This window comes from Pleurodeles waltl, chromosome 4_1, assembly GCF_031143425.1.
Source record: "Pleurodeles waltl isolate 20211129_DDA chromosome 4_1, aPleWal1.hap1.20221129, whole genome shotgun sequence".
Taxonomy (NCBI): Eukaryota; Metazoa; Chordata; class Amphibia; order Caudata; family Salamandridae; genus Pleurodeles; species Pleurodeles waltl.
In genome coordinates, this window is record NC_090442.1 from 71,440,359 (window position 1) to 71,458,786 (window position 18,428).

General features: G+C 47.8%; 1 protein-coding gene across 8 annotated transcripts in view; it reads left to right on the forward strand.

Annotated features, from left to right (window-relative positions):
* Positions 1–18,428, forward strand: part of PTPRF (protein tyrosine phosphatase receptor type F) — a 597,274-nt gene that overhangs the window by 489,539 nt on the left and 89,307 nt on the right. For all 8 annotated transcript variants that reach the window (XM_069227811.1, XM_069227807.1, XM_069227815.1 and 5 more), the window contains 3 exons: positions 4,657–4,774; positions 5,669–6,247; positions 7,284–7,381. In XM_069227811.1, coding sequence (XP_069083912.1) covers positions 4,657–4,774; positions 5,669–6,247; positions 7,284–7,381 — 795 coding nt within the window. The remainder of the gene's footprint in view (positions 1–4,656; positions 4,775–5,668; positions 6,248–7,283; positions 7,382–18,428) is intronic.

Consider the following 18,428-nt stretch of genomic DNA (forward strand, 5'->3'; position numbering starts at 1 on the left):
ACTGCCTTGCTTACCATCCACCTCACAATTGCAGACGAACCAAGTCCAGTTCAGGAGACACTCAGTTGAGGTGCCTTCAGAACCATGCAGAGTCCTTCAAAAGGCAGCTTACTTTGACAGTCAAAGAAAGGTACTCAATACAAACAAAAGGTAATCTTACTTTCAGGGTAACCTCAAGAAATTGAAGCACATAGGATCAAGCAATTCCAGAGCCTATATCAGGTCCATAAAACCTGCAAGGACAGTCAGTTGCCCTTCTGTCACTTTAAAAGGGACTTATTGGTCCACACCATGTCATCTTGCCAGCACAGCAGAACAAAGCTGGAAAGTGCTGTGCCCAGACACCATGGTCCTCAGTGGTTGCGACAAATCTGCTGCATTGTGAAGGCCATCCCGTGCAAGGGTTGAAACTGCCTCTTTCCAGCAATGGAATTGCAGGACTTCCTGCCGTTGTCCTCATTGAAGGACTTGTCAATGGACTTACACTTAGACCTCGGACAGAGTTAGGGTCACACTTCGCTCCATCTGAGAAACTAGTGGAGACTGGTACGTTTTGTAGGTGCCAAAATGGAGAGTCTCTGGTCAGCTTATGTGTATGCCTGGTGGCTCACACTGTGCCAAGCACCCACACAGAGAGACTGCCAATGTCACAGGTCCACCTTGATCAGGCTCAAAGACTTCTGTCGATCACCAGAAAGGCGTGATAGATGAAAGCATAGCAACTGGGAGACTGGAGATTATGATTATGTTCCTAGCTGTGCCCCAGTCTCACGAGGCACCTTTAGATCCTGTGCCACCCACGACCCAAGATGACTGGCTACTAGATCACGGACCCGAAAGAAGGAATAGGCTGACACAGAGCTATTAAGCCAGTCACTCACACAGCAAGCATCGGATCCCAAGAACTGTCAGATTAAGAGTTCAGTAGTTTTTTTTCCATGCAGTACATTAAATGTGAGTACCAGCCCTGAGTCTCAGTTGTGAACATCTTGATGGTGAGCCTCAGCCCTAGGCGAGAGTGTGCCCACCCTGAAGAGGATTCTCAAGCCAAGATCTGCATGTGCTGACCATGCACGTCACTGTCTTCCCTTTGCTTGAGTGCCTTTCCTCCTCAGGGGGGCCCCCTTCAGGATGAGTCTGGCTACTGATGAGCGTGCGTGAATTCTCAATGACCCCTGGAGGTGACAGCCTCATGTGCACTTTCAAGATTTGAGGCTTCCTTCATTTACTTCTTCCTCTTTCCTGTCTCCCCTACCCCACCCCTCATCTTTTCTACTCCTTCATTAATCTCTCTTTTCACCTCTTGTCCTTTTCTGCTTACTCTACTCATTCCTGGAAATCCATCACTTCCCATATTTCTTTTTTCCCTAAAGTCTTTGTCTTCTTCATTTCCCCCCTCTGCATACTCTTTTCCTCTTCCCACTCACATTTTCTTCTCTGATGTTTTTCCTTTCATATTTGTTTCCACTACCTTCGCTCCTGGTCTCTTGAACACCCTTTTCAGTTGACCACATCCTTCCCCCTCCTCTTGTGCCACTGCCTCTTGCTCTTCTCCTTTCCCTCAAACTATCTTCTTCAGTCGCACTGTCCTGGTGATCTTGCCTTTGACTTGCATGTTGCATGTGAATTTACACACCCAGGTTCTGGTTTCACTGTCTTATACCGTGTCTCCCACAAGCGTGCTCTCTCTCTGAGTGGGTGGGAATGGTTGGTGGTGGTTATTGCTATTTCAGTCTTGAGATGAGGCCCTGACCTTCCTATTTGTTAATAGAGTTCATCTCCTTATTTTCTACAGCAGGCGGGGGTCCCATACCCTTGTGGGCTTTGGATTAACAGAGATTTGTAGTATCAAACTGATATCTGCTCCAGTGTGAAGGAGTAATTAGCAGGGCTTGTAAGCACCAGCTAAACGCTTGATACACAAGAGTTGTTATGATCGCATGAAGCCTGTTGAATGTTGCATGCCTTCTTTTAGTTGCTCTGGATCAGAGGATGAAAGACGACAGGAGATTTCAATGAGTGCAAACCCTTAGCCAGTTTCAAGTCCCCTTGAGTAAACCGGTCTTCTGGGACTACCAAAATGTAAGATGCCATCGCTAAAGAAACCCACACTAAGGCACATTCTGTGTAATATATGCCACTCTATCAAGGCAAAACATGGAAAGGCGTTCGACAGGGTGGAACCATCGCTAACTCGAAGCCATCCTCCACACACCTGTGTTTATGAATATCAAACGGAGAAGCGATCGCTTTTTGTGGAGCAGAAGGGTTCATGTCATTTGTTGCTTGCTCAGCTTACCATGTAATTAAATCAGGCCCTTTCATAAGCAGCTCTGTAGGCAATATGGAGCATCTTGATACCAATGTGCCATTAGTAATTGTGATAAGCTGTGCTGCTGTATTTTGAACTAAGGAAACCCACTGAGCATATAATGACACGAAGTCGAGTTCGTATCGGAGATGAAATAAGAGAACTCTGAATCAAATGTTATAAATATTCTAAATATTACAGTCCTTTCAAAAGTTCTTTTATTTGGAAGAGACAGGTTATGAAAGGTAGTGAAATATTTCTATTCTGTATAGATTATTAAAGGATGAACTGGTTAGAAATACAGAAAATGATTTAATTTCAGTACATAGAAAACAATTACTTATTGTATCAGATTGTAGAGACTAACAACTAGGCATATAAATATAGACATACGTCAATTATTGACCAATTTTAACATTAATACTAAGTATTCGGGTGGGAGCAACCTGTAAAGTTATAAAGTGTATTTAATGGAGATGAATTAAGCATATAATACCTCAAAGTCTTCATGGATCAAGTTTAAGTTGAGTCTACGGCTTTTAACAAAACTTATCCAGGGTAGAGCTCTCAAGTTTACTAATTCCATGCTGGAGTACCTCACTCAGTCCAGTGTTCATTTTTGCCCTGGTATTTGTGGTCTTTAATTTATAATGGGATAAACATACATCCACCCCAAAAACCACTGAACCGCCACTGAACTACCCTCCAGGTCAAATTCACCTTGAAATGTTCACCAGAAACATTGTCCAGGCCTTGGCCATAGACACATGCACACCCTTATTTGGTCTGCATGTTCTCTATGGACTGGTGGTGACAACATGCACAGGCAAACTATTGCAGTGTGGGTACCCTGCAGCATTGGACACTTGGGGAAGCCTGACCGCAAAATCCTGTCCACTGGCAGCAGGCACCCTGTCTGGCAGCACTCTGTAGCAACCCAAGCTAACACTCTGTTATAGATAACAGCAGTCATTCAACACTGTCTGTCACCCAGCTGCAACCATCAGCACTCCGGGTGTAGTTAACCAACACCAGCAGCCGTGCACCAAATGCAGATAATAAGATAATCACTTGTAGCCATTCCAGACTGATCTTGTAGTTAGTCATATGTAAGAGTCCATGTAGTCCATCATATGTAAGAGTCAGACCTAGAGTCCATGATGTCCATGTCTCATTTGGCACCACTACTGCCATAAAGATAACAATTGTCAGTTTCAAGGAAGATCTTGCATGGACAAGTCCTAGAGAAGAGCACTTCTGGAGAAGTTCCTGGGTTGAGAATTAATAGTAAGACTGTAGACGCTTACATGTCCAAGAGGCTCAAAAAATAGTGTTTGCCACAAGCCCAGTGCCTATCATTTTCTGACTGGCCGCATCGATACATTTGTCCGCAGCGCAGAATTCACAAAACTGGAATTTCTGCAGCTCCATCTTTTGTAATATCATAATATCAAAACATTTCCTTGCTTGTTGTTTGTTTAAGAACTTTATAAATCACTGAAGACCCCAGTACTCTGACGAAAGACTTCAAAGATTGGTGGAATTAGTTTAGAGTATTATTTATCAATATTTTATATATTATATTTACTGTTCTTGAGCTGCCAACTTACATTTGTCACCCATCTTTATCCTAAACCTTATTTAGGTAAGGGCATTTGAGGGCATCGAGGGTAGCCAAGGAATTTACTCTGATGGTGCTAATTTGCCACCGTGAAACACTGCATGGGAGAACTTCGTTCAGGAAAGCCCTGTCTGTCTCTGGGGCAGAGTACGGTTGATTCAGGGTTGGTTTGGGCATTGAAGCTGGATGCAGCTTTTTAATTGTTGATCTGGTTTGCTCTCTGGTAGAATGTGCAACCGCAGTGGTTGGTAGGGAATTTAAACCTACAGTAAGATGTCGCTGGATGAAATGCCAATACAGTAAGTCAACAGCCACCTGGAGCAAAAACAAAATGCATACCAGCAATCCATAACTTTTTTTTTATTAAGACAAATATAATTTTCTAATCCTAACACCATAAAATGTAACAATCAGTTGCTCTTATAACACTGAATTATTTTATTCCATGTTGGTTCCCAGTACCCTACACTTTATTGGCTCCCTGTCCTTGTCTTGTCCAATAAGCTGGCTCGGTCACTGGGTTGTGTGGTGTGTCCCTGCAGTGACCCATCTTCTGTCTGTCGCAGTGCTCTAGTCGCGCCCCTCGGTTAACCATCGTCAGCCGTTGCCTCAGTGTCCTGACTCCCTCCTGCAGTGATCTATCTTCTCTGGTTGTCACAGTGTCCTGAGTGTGTCATTAACTCTTTATGTCCCACTGCCTCCTCCCTGTCTCCCTAACCTATAGGATGCTTTGATCGGTGGACTTACACCAGAGACCACCTACTCTGTTACTGTGGCCGCATATACCACGAAGGGCGATGGAGCCAGGAGCAAACCCAAGCTGGTCACGACTACAGGGGCAGGTGAGTCTGCAGAGACCAGTGAGTACAGTCCATGCTTATAGGTGCATTGGTGTGCTGCTGATTGCAGAGAAGTGTTGAGTACAAGGATGTGCTTCCATGTGTCTGGATGTGGCAGTGCAGATGTGTATACTACAGCTGTGTCTCGTGCACGTCTGGGTGCCTTGGTGAGTATACCGTGTCAGGCATTTTGGGCAAGCATGTGCACAGCATTCAGTTTAGTTGATAGTAAGTGCTTAGTAAAGGGTAGTGAGTACATATTGAGGGTCTGAGGACTTGCAAATGGAAGATTAAGGTTTGAGCATATGGGGGCAGTAGTGAGTATGTGGGAGAAGGCCGGTGGATGCACAGGTGAGGGGGTGCTCTGATGAGTGCAAGAACACTATGGACCTCTTGTACTCTTGGGTAGAACATTATTGTGAAAAGATAAATGTGTGAAATTCTAGTGGCTCTGCAACTCCTGCCTGGCTGCATTGAAATGCCTAAGCGGTCCAGCTAGTGAGGTTGGGGGGTGGGGGGGTGGGGGCAAACAAGCTGCATCTCGGCCTACCCTAGTAGCCCAAGCGCTGACCCTCTGGTTTGGTGATAAGACCTAAAATGGTGACAGGGAGCAGAAAGCATCATCCTGGGAATTCCCCTGCTGGGCACACTGAAACAGTGTGCTCCTGGGTAACAGCACCAAGTCTCCCCACTCAGGCATCCTCAGCTAGTGGGTGAGCACAGAATGCTCAAAAAGAGTATCAAAAGCATACCCTGGTGGAATAAAAGTGGCCAGTTTGAGGGAAAATACTCACTGCTGGTCTAATATCAGTTCTGGTCCTCTGATTTTGCCCCTGCATTGAGCCCCTCCACCAGCCCTGCTGCCTCAGTGTGACATCTGCTCTCTTACTCCTCTAGTGCCTGGGAAGCCCACCATGATGATCAGTACCACACGGATGAACACAGCTCTCGTCCAGTGGCATCCCCCGAAGGAGATGGTCGGGGAAATCCTGGGCTACCGGCTTCAGTACAAACGTGTGGATGAGGAGAAGCTCAACACCATGGACTTTAGCAAGAATGACTACCACTACACTGTCACCCATCTGCACAAGGGGGCCACCTACGTCTTCCGGCTCTCGGCCAAGAACAAGGCAGGCCCTGGCGAGGAGTTTGAGAAGGAGATCACCACACCTGAAGACTTACCCAGCGGCTTTCCCCAGAACCTTGAGGTTGTGGGGCTCACCACATCCACCACTGAGGTGTCCTGGGACCCGCCTGTGCTTGCCGAGCGCAACGGAAAGATTACCAACTACACAGTGGTATACCGGGATATCAATAGCCAACAAGACTTGACCAATGTCACCAGCAACACCCGCATCACTCTGACCAACCTGAAGCCAGACACCACTTACGACATCAAGGTGCGGGCTCACAATAACAGAGGCATCGGACCCCTAAGCCCCAGTATCCAGTCCAGGACTATGCCTGTCGAGCAAGGTAAGTGCAAACCCATGGCAAAACTGCTTACGGAATTGCGACACTGGTAAGTGTTCAGAGTCCAAGGCGCATTGTGCAGGATTCTAGTGGGGTTGTGTGATGGGAGCTAGCATAGCACAAACTGAATCTCTTCAAGAGATTTCCAGGTGGTTCCCTTGGGGTTGGTTTTAGATCAGGTATCCTTGAAGGCTTTTCATGAGTTGAGCAGGTTGGGTTGCAAGAGAAGTTTTAAAGTGCTGTACATTTGATGGGGTGCATTAGAAAAGATCTTGAGCCTTTTGCATGTACTGATGATTTGTTTTGTATAAAGGTGCAAGGTTTCCTGGGATCATGATGTAGGCACAGTGCCAGTTACTGGAGCAAGAATTGTGTCACAGCGGAATTTTTGAGGTGGGGATTCAGTGACTCGAAGCTGCTCTTTAAGTGATGGACTGCTCGTAGTCCAGCCTAGGTATCTGGAGTTGGCATAGTCAGCGTCTGAGCACAACAGTATATAACATAACATGTGTATTTGTAAAGCGCACGTTCACCTGTAGGCTTCTTGGCGCTGAATAACAGAAGGTTATTGTTACACAACTCCATGGTACTCATTTTATCGACCTCAGAATTTGGATGAAAGGTTGAGTGGACCCGTTGGGATTTGAACCTGTGACCATGAGGTCAAACACAGGCCCCTACAGTGGATGCATTAGTCCACTAAGCCACCAGACCTATTTACTTTTGTAAGTGGTGACCATTGTCAAGGCTGCATGAGGGAGGCACACCACGGAGTATTGTGGCTGTCAATTTGGGTGGAGATGGTTGACGGTGAAGCGTTAGTTGAAGGCCAGAGGTTTGGAAAAAGTTTTTGTTTAGTGCTGCTGAATTCTTCCTTATTCATTGGCACCCTCAGCTCCTGAACAGTTACAACTCAATATTGGGTTGGAGGAAGTCCACGTTGTGTACCTGTCATGAAGGTTGTATGTACCCTTTTCCCTTGCGGGGTTGTGAATTGGCTCCCTACTTATTTATGTCCAATATTTCATTTTTTTTCTAGTGTTTGCAAAGAACTTTCGAGTGAACGCTGTGATGAAGACCTCAGTCTTGCTAAGCTGGGAGGTGCCGGACTCCTACAAGTCTGCTGTTCCTTTCAAGGTAAGGGCACATGGTCCCTCACAAGCTCCGGTAAAAATAATCACTGTGAGGGCAAAGTGAGTTAGGGTTCCCGCTAAGAGGAACCAGGTGCTTATACCACGATCCTCGGACTCCATGTTCCCCACGCCCCACAGCTTGGTGAAATGCAGCACTTCCTCTCCTCAGTCTGATGCTGTGGGACCTTCCAGAGGTCCGACTCACCTCCTCGGGAGGTCAGTGTTGATCCTGTGGCAATTCTTTTGCATTATGTAGTGTTGAAGGAGTCTCTGCTCTGCCGTCAGGATCTTCTAGGTACCTGCCTAACATGCAGTAGCGAGGTTGTTTGTTGTACCCTCAGTCCTGTGTGTTCAGGTAAAAATACCCATCATATATTGTATTCTAGTGTATTACCATTTGTTTGATGCTCCATGTCTCTGACGAGGCCCTGGAGCACTTCCATGTGACAAACGCAAGAGGCTGCTCCATTTGTTGTGCCCGGTTGGTAGAGTTTGAGTCCCGACTAAAAGAGTTTTGGGGGAGTGGGGTCCACAGGGATGCTCCAACTCTACTATGGCAAATTTGTAGTTGCAAGTAAGTCTGAACAGCAGCTCAGAGGTTGAACTGGGATACAGGAACACATTGTTGTACAGCAAAGAGATTTCACTGCTCAGTGCTTACTTTTATAGGTTACGTGTAATTTGTGAAGGATTACACATTTTTTGATAGACTGTGAGTTTCTGCAAGACGTCTGCTAGCACTGGGAGTAGACCTAGATTCATCTACCGCGATATTTCCAAACAGCTTCTGTAATACGAGGTGCCTGTGTGAATTATTCCCATACATTAGATTCAGTCAGCAAGTTCAGTTAACCATCACTTGGTGCTTTCCCACCTCAACTTTGCTAGCAAGACTATGTCCTTCATTACAACCCTGGCGGTCAAAGACCGCCAGGGCTGTTTCGTCGGATGCACCGCCAACAGGCTGGCGGTGCAATCTATGGAATTACGACTGCGGCGGAAGCACTGCGTTCGCACGGCCGGGACCGGCGGTTTACCGCCACATTGGTCCCGGTGGTTGTAATCCTCCAGGGCATCGCTGCCCAGGGGATTACGAGTCCCCCTCCCACCAGCCTTTTCATGGTGGTAGGAACCGCCATGAAAAGACTGGCGGAAAGGGGAGTCGCGGGGCCCCTGGGGGGCCTTTGGCATGGGCAGTGCAGGGGCCCCCTGCCACGGCCCCATGGAGCTTTTCACTGTCTGCATAGCAGACAGTGAAAAGCACGACTGGTGCAACTGCACCCATCGCAACACCGCCGGCTCCCTTTGGAGCCGGCTCCCGTGTTGCAGCCGACATCCCCGCCCAGCGGCCGCGCGGCGGTTACAACTTGGCGGGCGGCAAAGTTGTAATGAGGGCCTATATCTTAGAATCCTTCTCCTCATACTAAGAAAATTACAGAGAATTCAGAATTTAGCAGTCAGTCAACTCCTCATTCCACCCCTTTGGACTCCCATCACTTTCAAAGCAATGTGTAACGCACATGCAAAAATCCATGGAACTGGACCACTTCTCCTTCAACACAAGCTCTGCACACATCTCACCAAGGGAAGAGATCATGGTCCAGGCTGGGCCCTCGTTTGAGCATCCCTCCTTTCAAAAAAGTAGTAAACAATTCTAAAAAGTAGATATCCATGAATGTATCTAGGCTTGTCCTCTCAGTATCACCTTATTTGGTACCAATGTGCTATACACCACATTTGAAGCATGTCTTTGAATCTCCTTCACCTAAGCAAACACCTCCTGAAAATGACTTACTACATTCAACTTCCTTTCCAACCATTCCCTTCAAAAGGGCATCCAGGAATGTGATGTGGATGGGAACACTTCATGACTTCATCAGGTTATGAAGAGCTCTATACCTTCTAAAGTACAATATCTTTGCTCACAAACATTGAACAACTTTCTCATGGCAGTGTTTTCTGGATTTACATGCTGTGCGTTATTCTGCTATCTAGTGGTTTGGTCCAGAATGGTGTTGTTCTAGTCTACTTTCTATTGTTTTGCGTTGTTGACATTGAACGTTCAGTTGTATGTCCCACTTGATGACAGCAGATGTATGACACAGAAGCCCCTTTGCATGGGTGCCATCTTCAGATTCTTCTTTCGGCGGCTGGGTCTGGAAGAATGGCCAAGAGCTCCGGATCAAGAAGCAGAAATACGTTTTCATCAAGGAAAATGCTGAAAAAAAACCAGAGTAAGGATAAAACATTCAACATATGATGGATGTGGAGGAAAAATGCGAAGAAGACCAGGGAGTTTTCTGAGGCACCCATGATGGCAGTGTCCCCGTGGTCAGAGAATGTGAAGAGGTTATGGAGCACACTTGTTTCCGCTTCTGCCCGAAGTGCCATCACAAGTTCTTCCAAGTGGACATTCACAAGGTTTGCAACCTCCATCTGCTGAGAGACTGTCGCTCGGAGGACTGCGAAGCATGCTCAGAGTTTCAATCCAAGACTCTGAAATCAACAGTGAAACAAAGGTGGGCTAATTATATCCAACGTGTAAACAAAATCTGGCGGAAACTGAAGTGGTGCATGGGGAGTCTTCTAATGTCATGGAGGCAGTTGGCGCTGAGAAGGAGAAGACACTGAAAAATCTTCCAAATTGAGGGACTCGCGCTGCAGATAATAACAGCGCTCCAGCAGTGAGTCGAGACCTCCAAGTCCAAACACTCCAAAAGTGCCCTGTAGCTGATGGGAAAAGGGAAAAAGAAAGCAACAACAGCCTTAGGTGTCCAAAAACAAGGTCGCCACTGAAGGCGAATCATCAAAACTGGCCTCTATGCTTGGCAGTGAGCAGCAGCTCCGACAGATGTAAACTCGGTCGCCGAAAAAGAGGTCATCAGTGTTGACCAGAAGACCCTCGAGGTTGAGTGGAATAAGAAGAGGCTCCAGGCTGGAATGGAGACCCTGCTTTAATGAAAGCTTAACGACTCCTTAAAGGGATACAGGATCACTAATCTGCCTCCTCGAGACAGAGACCGGCCACAGACAGAGCCAGAGGTAGATCAGCCAGACACAGAACCCCCAACCACACCAGAACCTGCAGAGGAGCCAGAAGAGATCTACATGTTTGTAGATGGGACTGAGGAGGTCCAATACAAAAATTCGTTTTTCAGGGACAAAAGCTCAATGGATGAAGGCTAGGAGGATGTCAAACTCGCCAGAGAAGAACATTGATACATACCTTATTGGGGCCATCTCCTCCCGATGACATTGAAACATACAATGCGGTCATCCACGGGGTGGGAGACGTATGCAGAGAAACTGGAAAAGGATGAGTCTGAAGCGTGATTCTTGCTGGAAACGCTCCTGCCCTTAGAAAGGAAGAACCAAGGCTACCAAGCATCCATGACCAGGGGGATAGAAGTATTCAAGGAACCAGTTGCCACTAAGGTCGTGACCTTCTGGGTCGAAAAGAAATATAAGCAATTTTCCCAGTACCTAGACTGTATGAGGGGTACAGTCACACAGATTCCTTCGTCATCACCATAGCTCACAAAAGAGTGAACTCACTGCAAATTGTGGGACCTCCACCCAACACATATCAAGCAGGTGGACATGAAAGGGAGAATGATGGAGTGCTCTGCAGCAACCCAATGGTGCATAACCATCTAAGATGTGCTTCTCAACAAGTACGGACACCAGCAGTTGGATGAAATAGAGGATCTGATGCAACACCTGCTTGATCAGTACAAGGAAGGAGCCTAGAACCTAATTCTAGAGGGAAAGGGAAAAACCACTGCAAAAACCTGCTTGAAATCGCCACTGGGTGCAGTCCATGCTGCCAGTAGGAAGTTGCGCACAGGTAACACCTTGAGAAAGCATGCGTGGCTGCTGGTGTCTGGTTTCAAACCTTAGGTACAGGCCACTGTCATCAGTATGCTATTCACTGGAGACACCCTGTTCGGTAACGGAGTTGACAAGGCCCTGCGGGTATGGAAAAAGGTGATGAGACGGCAAGAGCAATGGAAGCCATGCGTTCAGTGGATCACATGCTACAGGAGAGACACAACCAGCAGCTAGGCACTCCCCCTTAACGCCACAGGCAGCACCACAGTGGCACTAAACCAATGTGCAAAGGCAGCCCTTCCAGTGGAGAGCAAGAGGCCAGAGGTTCTAACTCAAGGGGAAGGGGGCAGCGCCTTCCAGCAAGTGATGTTGCACTAAAGATCCCCACACATTTAATACCAATGGGGAAGGATTGGAGGACTCCTCCAGCAATGGAGTGCCATCACCTCTGACAAATGGGTTCAAAACCTTACCCAGCAAGGAGATTGTATTGAATTGCTAAAACAACCACCAAACATCGCATCAAGGTAAGTCAATTTCAAGGAGCAAAGTTGCCTCAAGGAAGAAGTCCAGGAACATTTACACAAACGAGTGACCAGGAGAGAGTGAGTCCCTTTAAGGGAAAAGAGACAGAGTTTACAGTCTCCTTCCTGGTACCAGAGCCTATCAAGTCTTTTTAGACCCATCTTGGACCTCAGTGTCCTGAACAAATACATCAAGAAACAAAAGTTCAAAAGGACACCCCTACAGGAAGTGAGTCCGTGCCTGAGAAGGGGACACTATAAGGCAAACACAGGCTGCAAGAACATATTCTTGCACATCCCAATGAACAGAGGACACAAAAAATCCCTGCAATTCGTAGCAGACAAGGTACATTACCCTTTCAATATTCTACCTATCTGCATAAAAACTGCACTAGGGGTTTTTACAATGTGACTAGACGAGCCAAAGAGGGACACATGTGTATCATTGTCTGGACAACTGGTTAGTAAAGGCAAGGTCATTCCATATATGCCAGGAGGGCATATATGCTGCCATACACAACATGGGTTTCTCTGTAAAGCTAGAACAGTCATCACCCAACCAACAAAGGAAGAATATTTTTCTGGGAGCCAGAATAAAGTCAACACTAGCAAAGGTGACCCTTGTTCAAAAGAGAATCCAGGTGTTGACAGGGCATCTTCACCTTTATCAGATGAGGCAAGCTCTGACAGTGGGGATTGTGGGAGAACTCGGTAGATGGCTGCATGCATACCGCTAACCCCCACTGCAAGACTTCACCAGAGCACTACCGGAGTGGCCTCAGAGACAATCGTCTCGGGTGACAAGAAGGTAGGAGATGTAGTGGTTGTAACAGACAAAGCCCATTGAGTGCTAAAGCAGTAGAAAATATCAAATATTATGATAGGCATCCAAACACCCAACTCCCTCTGTCACTACCACAACGGATGCCTCACAGACAGGGCGGGGAGCCCACATGAACAGCCTAAAAATCAAAGGACTATGGACTCCCAAGGAGACAGTAAAGTACATGAATGTGCTGAAACTCAAGACAAAATTTCTGGCATCAAAAGCTTATCAAACACAAAAAAAAGGCACTGGCACTCCACAGTGGGCACATGTCACAACTTCAGTGAATTATCATACCCACCTACTCAATGAAGCCTTGTCATATAATAAACTTAAGGTGTACTTGGCAGGCATTGTGGCATATTCAAAAGGCATAATTAGGAGTATCTATCGAACACCATTGTAGGAAGTTGGCTCTGTATGTACTATTTCAAAGTAAGGAATAGTATGCACAGAGTCCAAGGGTTCCCCTTAGAGGTAAGATAGTGGCAAAAAGAGATAATTCTAATGCTCTATTTTGTGGTAGTGTGGTCGAGCAGTAGGCTTATCAGGAGGTAGTGTTAAGCATTTGTTGTACACACACAGGCAATAAATGAGGAACACACACTCAGAGACAATTCCAGGCCAATAGGTTTTTGTATAGAAAAATATATTTTCTTAGTTTATTTTAAGAACCACAGGTTCAAGATTTACAAGTAATGCTTTAAATGAAAGGTACTTCACTTATAAACTTTAGGAACTTTGAATTAGCAAAATAGCATATACAGTTTTCACATTAATGACATATAGCTATTTTAAAACTAGACACTGCAATTTTCAACAGTTCCTGGGGGAGGTAAGTGTTTTAGTTTTTGCAGGTAAGTAAACCACCTACGGGGTTCAAGTTTGGGTCCAAGGTAGCCCACCGTTGGGGGATCAGAGCAACCCCAAAGTTACCACACCAGCAGCTCAGGGCCGGTCAGGTGCAGAGGTCAAAGTGGTGCCCAAAACGCATAGGCTTCAATGGAGAAGGGGTGCCCCGGTTCCAGCCTGCCAGCAGGTAAGTACCCGCGTCTTCGGAGGGCAGACCTGGGGGGTTTTGTAGGGCACCGGGGGGGACACAAGTCAGCACAGAAAGTACACCCTCAGCGGCACGGGGGCGGCCGGATGCAGTGTGCAAACAAGCGTCGGGTTCGCAATAGGTTTCAATGGGAGACCAAGGGGTCTCTTCAACGATGTAGGCAGGCAACGGGGGGCTCCTCGGGGTAGCCACCACCTGGGCAAGGGAGAGGGCCACCTGGGGGTCGCTCCTGCACTGGAGGTCGGATCCTTCAGGTCCTGGGGGCTGTGGGTGCAGAGTCTTTACCAGGCGTCGGGTCTTTGAAGCAGGCAGTCGCGGTCAGGGGGAGCCTCGGGATTCCCTCTGCAGGAGTCGCTGTGGGGGCTCAGGGGGGTCAACTCTGGCTACTCACGGCCTCGTAGTCGCCTGGGAGTCCTCCCTGTGGTGTTTGTTCTCCACAAGTCGAGCCAAGGGCGTCGGGTGCAGAGTGCAAAGTCTCACGCTTCCGGCGGGAAACGTGTGTTGTTTCAAAGTTGCTTCTTTGTTGCAAAGTTGCAGTCTTTGGGGAACAGAGCCGCTGTCCTCAGGAGTTCTTGGTCCTTCTAGATGCAGGGTAGTCCTCTGAGGCTTCAGAGTTTGCTGGACCCTGGGAACGCGTCGCTGGAGCAGTGTCTTTAGAAGTGGGGAGACAGGCCGGTAGAGCTGGGGCCAAAGCAGTTGGTGTCTCCGTCTTCTCTGCAGGTTTTTCAGTTCAGCAGTCCTCTTCTTCTTAGGTTGCAGGAATCTGAGTTCCTAGGTTCTGGGGAGCCCCTAAATACAGAATTAAGGGGTGTGTTTAGGTCTGGGGGGTTAGTAGCCAATGGCTACTAGCCCTGAGGGTGGCTACACCATCTTTGTGCCTCCTCCCTGAGGGGAGGGGGGCACATTCCTATCCCTATTGGGGGAATCCTCCATCTGCAAGATGGAGGATTTCTAAAAGTCAGAGTCACCTCAGCTCAGGACACCTTAGGGGCTGTCCTGACTGGCCAGTGACTCCTCCTTGTTTTTCTCATTATCTCCTCCGGCCTTGCCGCCAAAAGTGGGGCCATGGCCGGAGGGGGCGGGCAACTCCACTAGTTGGAGTGCCCTGGGGTGCTGTAACAAAGGGGGTGAGCCTTTGAGGCTCACCGCCAGGTGTTATAGTTCCTGCAGGGGGAGGTGAGAAGCACCTCCACCCAGTACAGGCTTTGTTACTAGCCACAGAGTGACAAAGGCACTCTCCCCATGTGGCCAGCAACATGTCTGGTGTGTGGCAGGCTGCTAAAACTAGTCAGCCTACACGGATAGTCGGTTAAGGTTTCAGGGGGCACCTCTAAGGTGCCCTCTGGGGTGTATGTAACAATAAAATGTACACTGGCATCAGTGTGCACTTATTGTGCTGAGAAGTTTGATACCAAACTTGCCAGTTTTCAGTGTAGCCATTATGGTGCTGTGGAGTTCGTGCATGACAGACTCCCAGACCATATACTCTTATGGCTACCCTGCACTTACAATGTCTAAGGTTTTGCTTAGACACTGTAGGGGCATAGTGCTCATGCACTTATGCCCTCACCTATGGTATAGTGCACCCTGCCTTAGGGCTGTAAGGCCTGCTAGAGGGGTGACTTATCTATACCTATAGGCAGTGTGAGGTTGGCATGTCACCCTGAGGGGAGTGCCATGTCGACTTAGTCATTTTATCCCCACTAGCACACACAAGCTGGCAAGCAGTGTGTCTGTGCTGAGTGAGGGGTCCCCAGGGTGGCATAAGACATGCTGCAGCCCTTAGAGACCTTCCCTGACATCAGGGCCCTTGGTACCAGGGGTACCAGTTACAAGGGACTTACCTGGATGCCAGGGTGTGCCAATTGTGGAAACAAAAGTACAGGTTAGGGAAAGAACACTGGTGCTGGGGCCTGGTTAGCAGGCCTCAGCACACTTTCAAATCATAACTTGGCATCAGCAAAGGCAAAAAGTCAGGGGGTAACCATGCCAAGGAGGCATTTCCTTACACAACCCCCTCCCCCAAACGAAAGAGGATGAGACTAACCTTTCCCAAGAGAGTCTTCATTTTCTAAGTGGAAGAACCTGGAAAGGCCATCTGCATTGGCATGGGCAGTCCCAGGTCTGTGATCCACTATAAAGTCCATTCCCTGTAGGGAGATGCACCACCTCAACAGTTTTGGATTTTCACCTTTCATTTGCATTAGCCATCTGAGAGGTCTGTGGTCAGTTTGAACTACAAAGTGAGTACCAAAGAGTTATGGTCTCAGCTTCTTCAGGGACCAAACCACAGCAAAGGCCTCCCTCTCAATGGCACTCCAACGCTACTCCCTTTGGAGTAACCTCCTGCTAATGAAAGCAACAGGCTGGTCAAGGCCATCATCATTTGTTTGGGACAAAACTGCCCCTATCCCATGTTCTGAGGCATCTGTCTGCACAATGAACTGCTTGGAGTAATCTGGAGCTTTGAGAACTGGTGCTGTGCACATTGCTTGTTTCAGGGTGTCAAAGGCCTGTTGGCATTCTACAGTCCAGTTTACCTTCTTGGGCATTTTCTTGGAGGTAAGTTCTGTGAGGGCTGTCACTATAGATCCATAACCCTTCACAAACCTCCTGTAGTACCCAGTCAAGCCAAGGAATGCCCTGACTTGAGTCTGGGTTTTTGGAGCTGCGCAGTCCAGAATAGTCTGGATCTTAGGCTGGAGTGGCTGAACTTGGCCTCCACCTACAAGGTGTCCCAAGTAAACCACAGTTCCCTGCCCTATCTGGCATTTGGATGCCTTGATAGAGAGGCCTGCTGATTGCAGGGCCTTCAAAACATTCTTCAGGTGGACCAGGTGATCCTGCCAGCTGGAGCTAAAGACAGCAATATCGTCAAGATAAGCTGCAATGAAGGACTCCAAGCCAGCAAGGACTTGATTCACCAACCTTTGGAAGGTGGCAGGGGCATTCTTTAAACCAAAGGGCATAACAGTAAACTGATAATGCCCATCAGGTGTGGAGAATGCTGTCTTTTCTTTTGCTCCTGGTGCCATTTTGATTTGCCAGTACCCTGCTGTCAAGTCAAAGGTACTTAAGTATTTGGCAGCACCTAATTTATCAATCAATTCATCTGCCCTTGGAATGGGATGGGCATCTGTCTTGGTGACAGAATTAAGTCCTTTGTAATCCACACAAAACCTCATCTCTCTCTTTCCATCTTTGGTGTGAGGTTTGGGGACTAAGACCACTGGGCTAGCCCAGGGGCTGTCAGAGTGCTCAATGACTCCCAATTCCAGCATCTTGTGGACTTCCACCTTGGTGCTCTCCTTAACTTGATCAGACTGTCTGAATATTTTGTTTTTGACAGGCATGCTGTCTCCTGTGTCCACATCATGGGTACACAGGTGTGTCTGACCAGGGGTTAGGGAAAAGAGCTCAGCAAACTGTTGCAGGACCTTCCTACATTCAGATTGCTGTTGGCCAGAGAGGGTGTCTGAGTAGATCACTCCATCAACTGAGCCATCTTTAGGGTCTGTGGAGAGGAGATCAGGGAGAGGTTCACTCTCAGCTTCCTGGTCCTCATCTGTTACCATCAACAGATTCACATCTGCCCTGTCATGGAAGAGTTTGAGGCGGTTCACATGGATCACCCTTTTGGGGGTCCTGCTAGTGCCTAGGTCTACCAGGTAGGTGACCTGACTCTTCTTTTCTAGCACTGGGTAAGGGCCACTCCATCTGTCCTGAAGTGCCCTGGGAGCCACAGGCTCCAGAACCCAGACTTTCTGCCCTGGCTGAAATTCAACCATAGCAGCCTTTTGGTCATACCACAACTTCTGGAGTTGTTGGCTGGCCTCAAGGTTTTTACTTGCCTTTTCCATATACTCTGCCATCCTTGAACGTAGGCCTAGTACATAGTCCACTATATCTTGCTTAGGCTCATGGAGAGGTCTCTCCCAGCCTTCTTTCACAAGAGCTAGTGGTCCCCTTACAGGATGGCCAAACAGAAGTTCAAAGGGGGAAAACCCTACTCCCTTCTGAGCCACCTCTCTGTAGGCGAAAAGCAGACATGGCAAGAGGACATCCCATCTCCTTTTGAGTTTTTCAGGGAGCCCCATGATCATGCCTTTCAATGTCTTGTTAAATCTTTCAACAAGACCATTGGTTTGTGGATGGTATGGTGTGGTGAATTTGTAAGTCACCCCACACTCATTCCACATGTGCTTCAGGTATGCTGATATAAAGTTGGTACCTCTGTCAGACACCACCTCCTTAGAAAAACCCACTCTGGTAAAAATACCAATGAGTGCTTTGGCTACAGCAGGGGCAGTAGTCGACCTAAGGGGAATTGCTTCAGGGTATCTAGTAGCATGATCCACTACTACTAGTATGTATTGGTTCCCTGAGGCTGTGGGAGGTTCAAGTGGACCCACTATGTCCACACCCACTCTTTCAAAGGGGACCCCCACCACTGGAAGTGGAATGAGGGGGGCCTTTGGGTGTCCACCTGTCTTACCACTGGCTTGACAGGTGGCACAGGAGACACAAAACTCCTTGACCTTCTGGGACATGTTGGGCCAATAGAAGTGGTTGACTAGTCTTTCCCACGTCTTGGTCTGTCCCAAATGCCCAGCAAGAGGAATGTCATGAGCTAAGGTCAGGATGAACTCCCTAAACTCCTGAGGCACTACCACTCTCCTAGTGGCACCAGGTTTGGGATCTCTTGCCTCAGTGTAAAGGAGTCCATCTTCCCAATAGACTCTATGTGTTCTGTTATTTTTCCATTGGACTTTTCAGAAGCTTGCTGCCTAAGGCCTTCAAGAGAGGGACA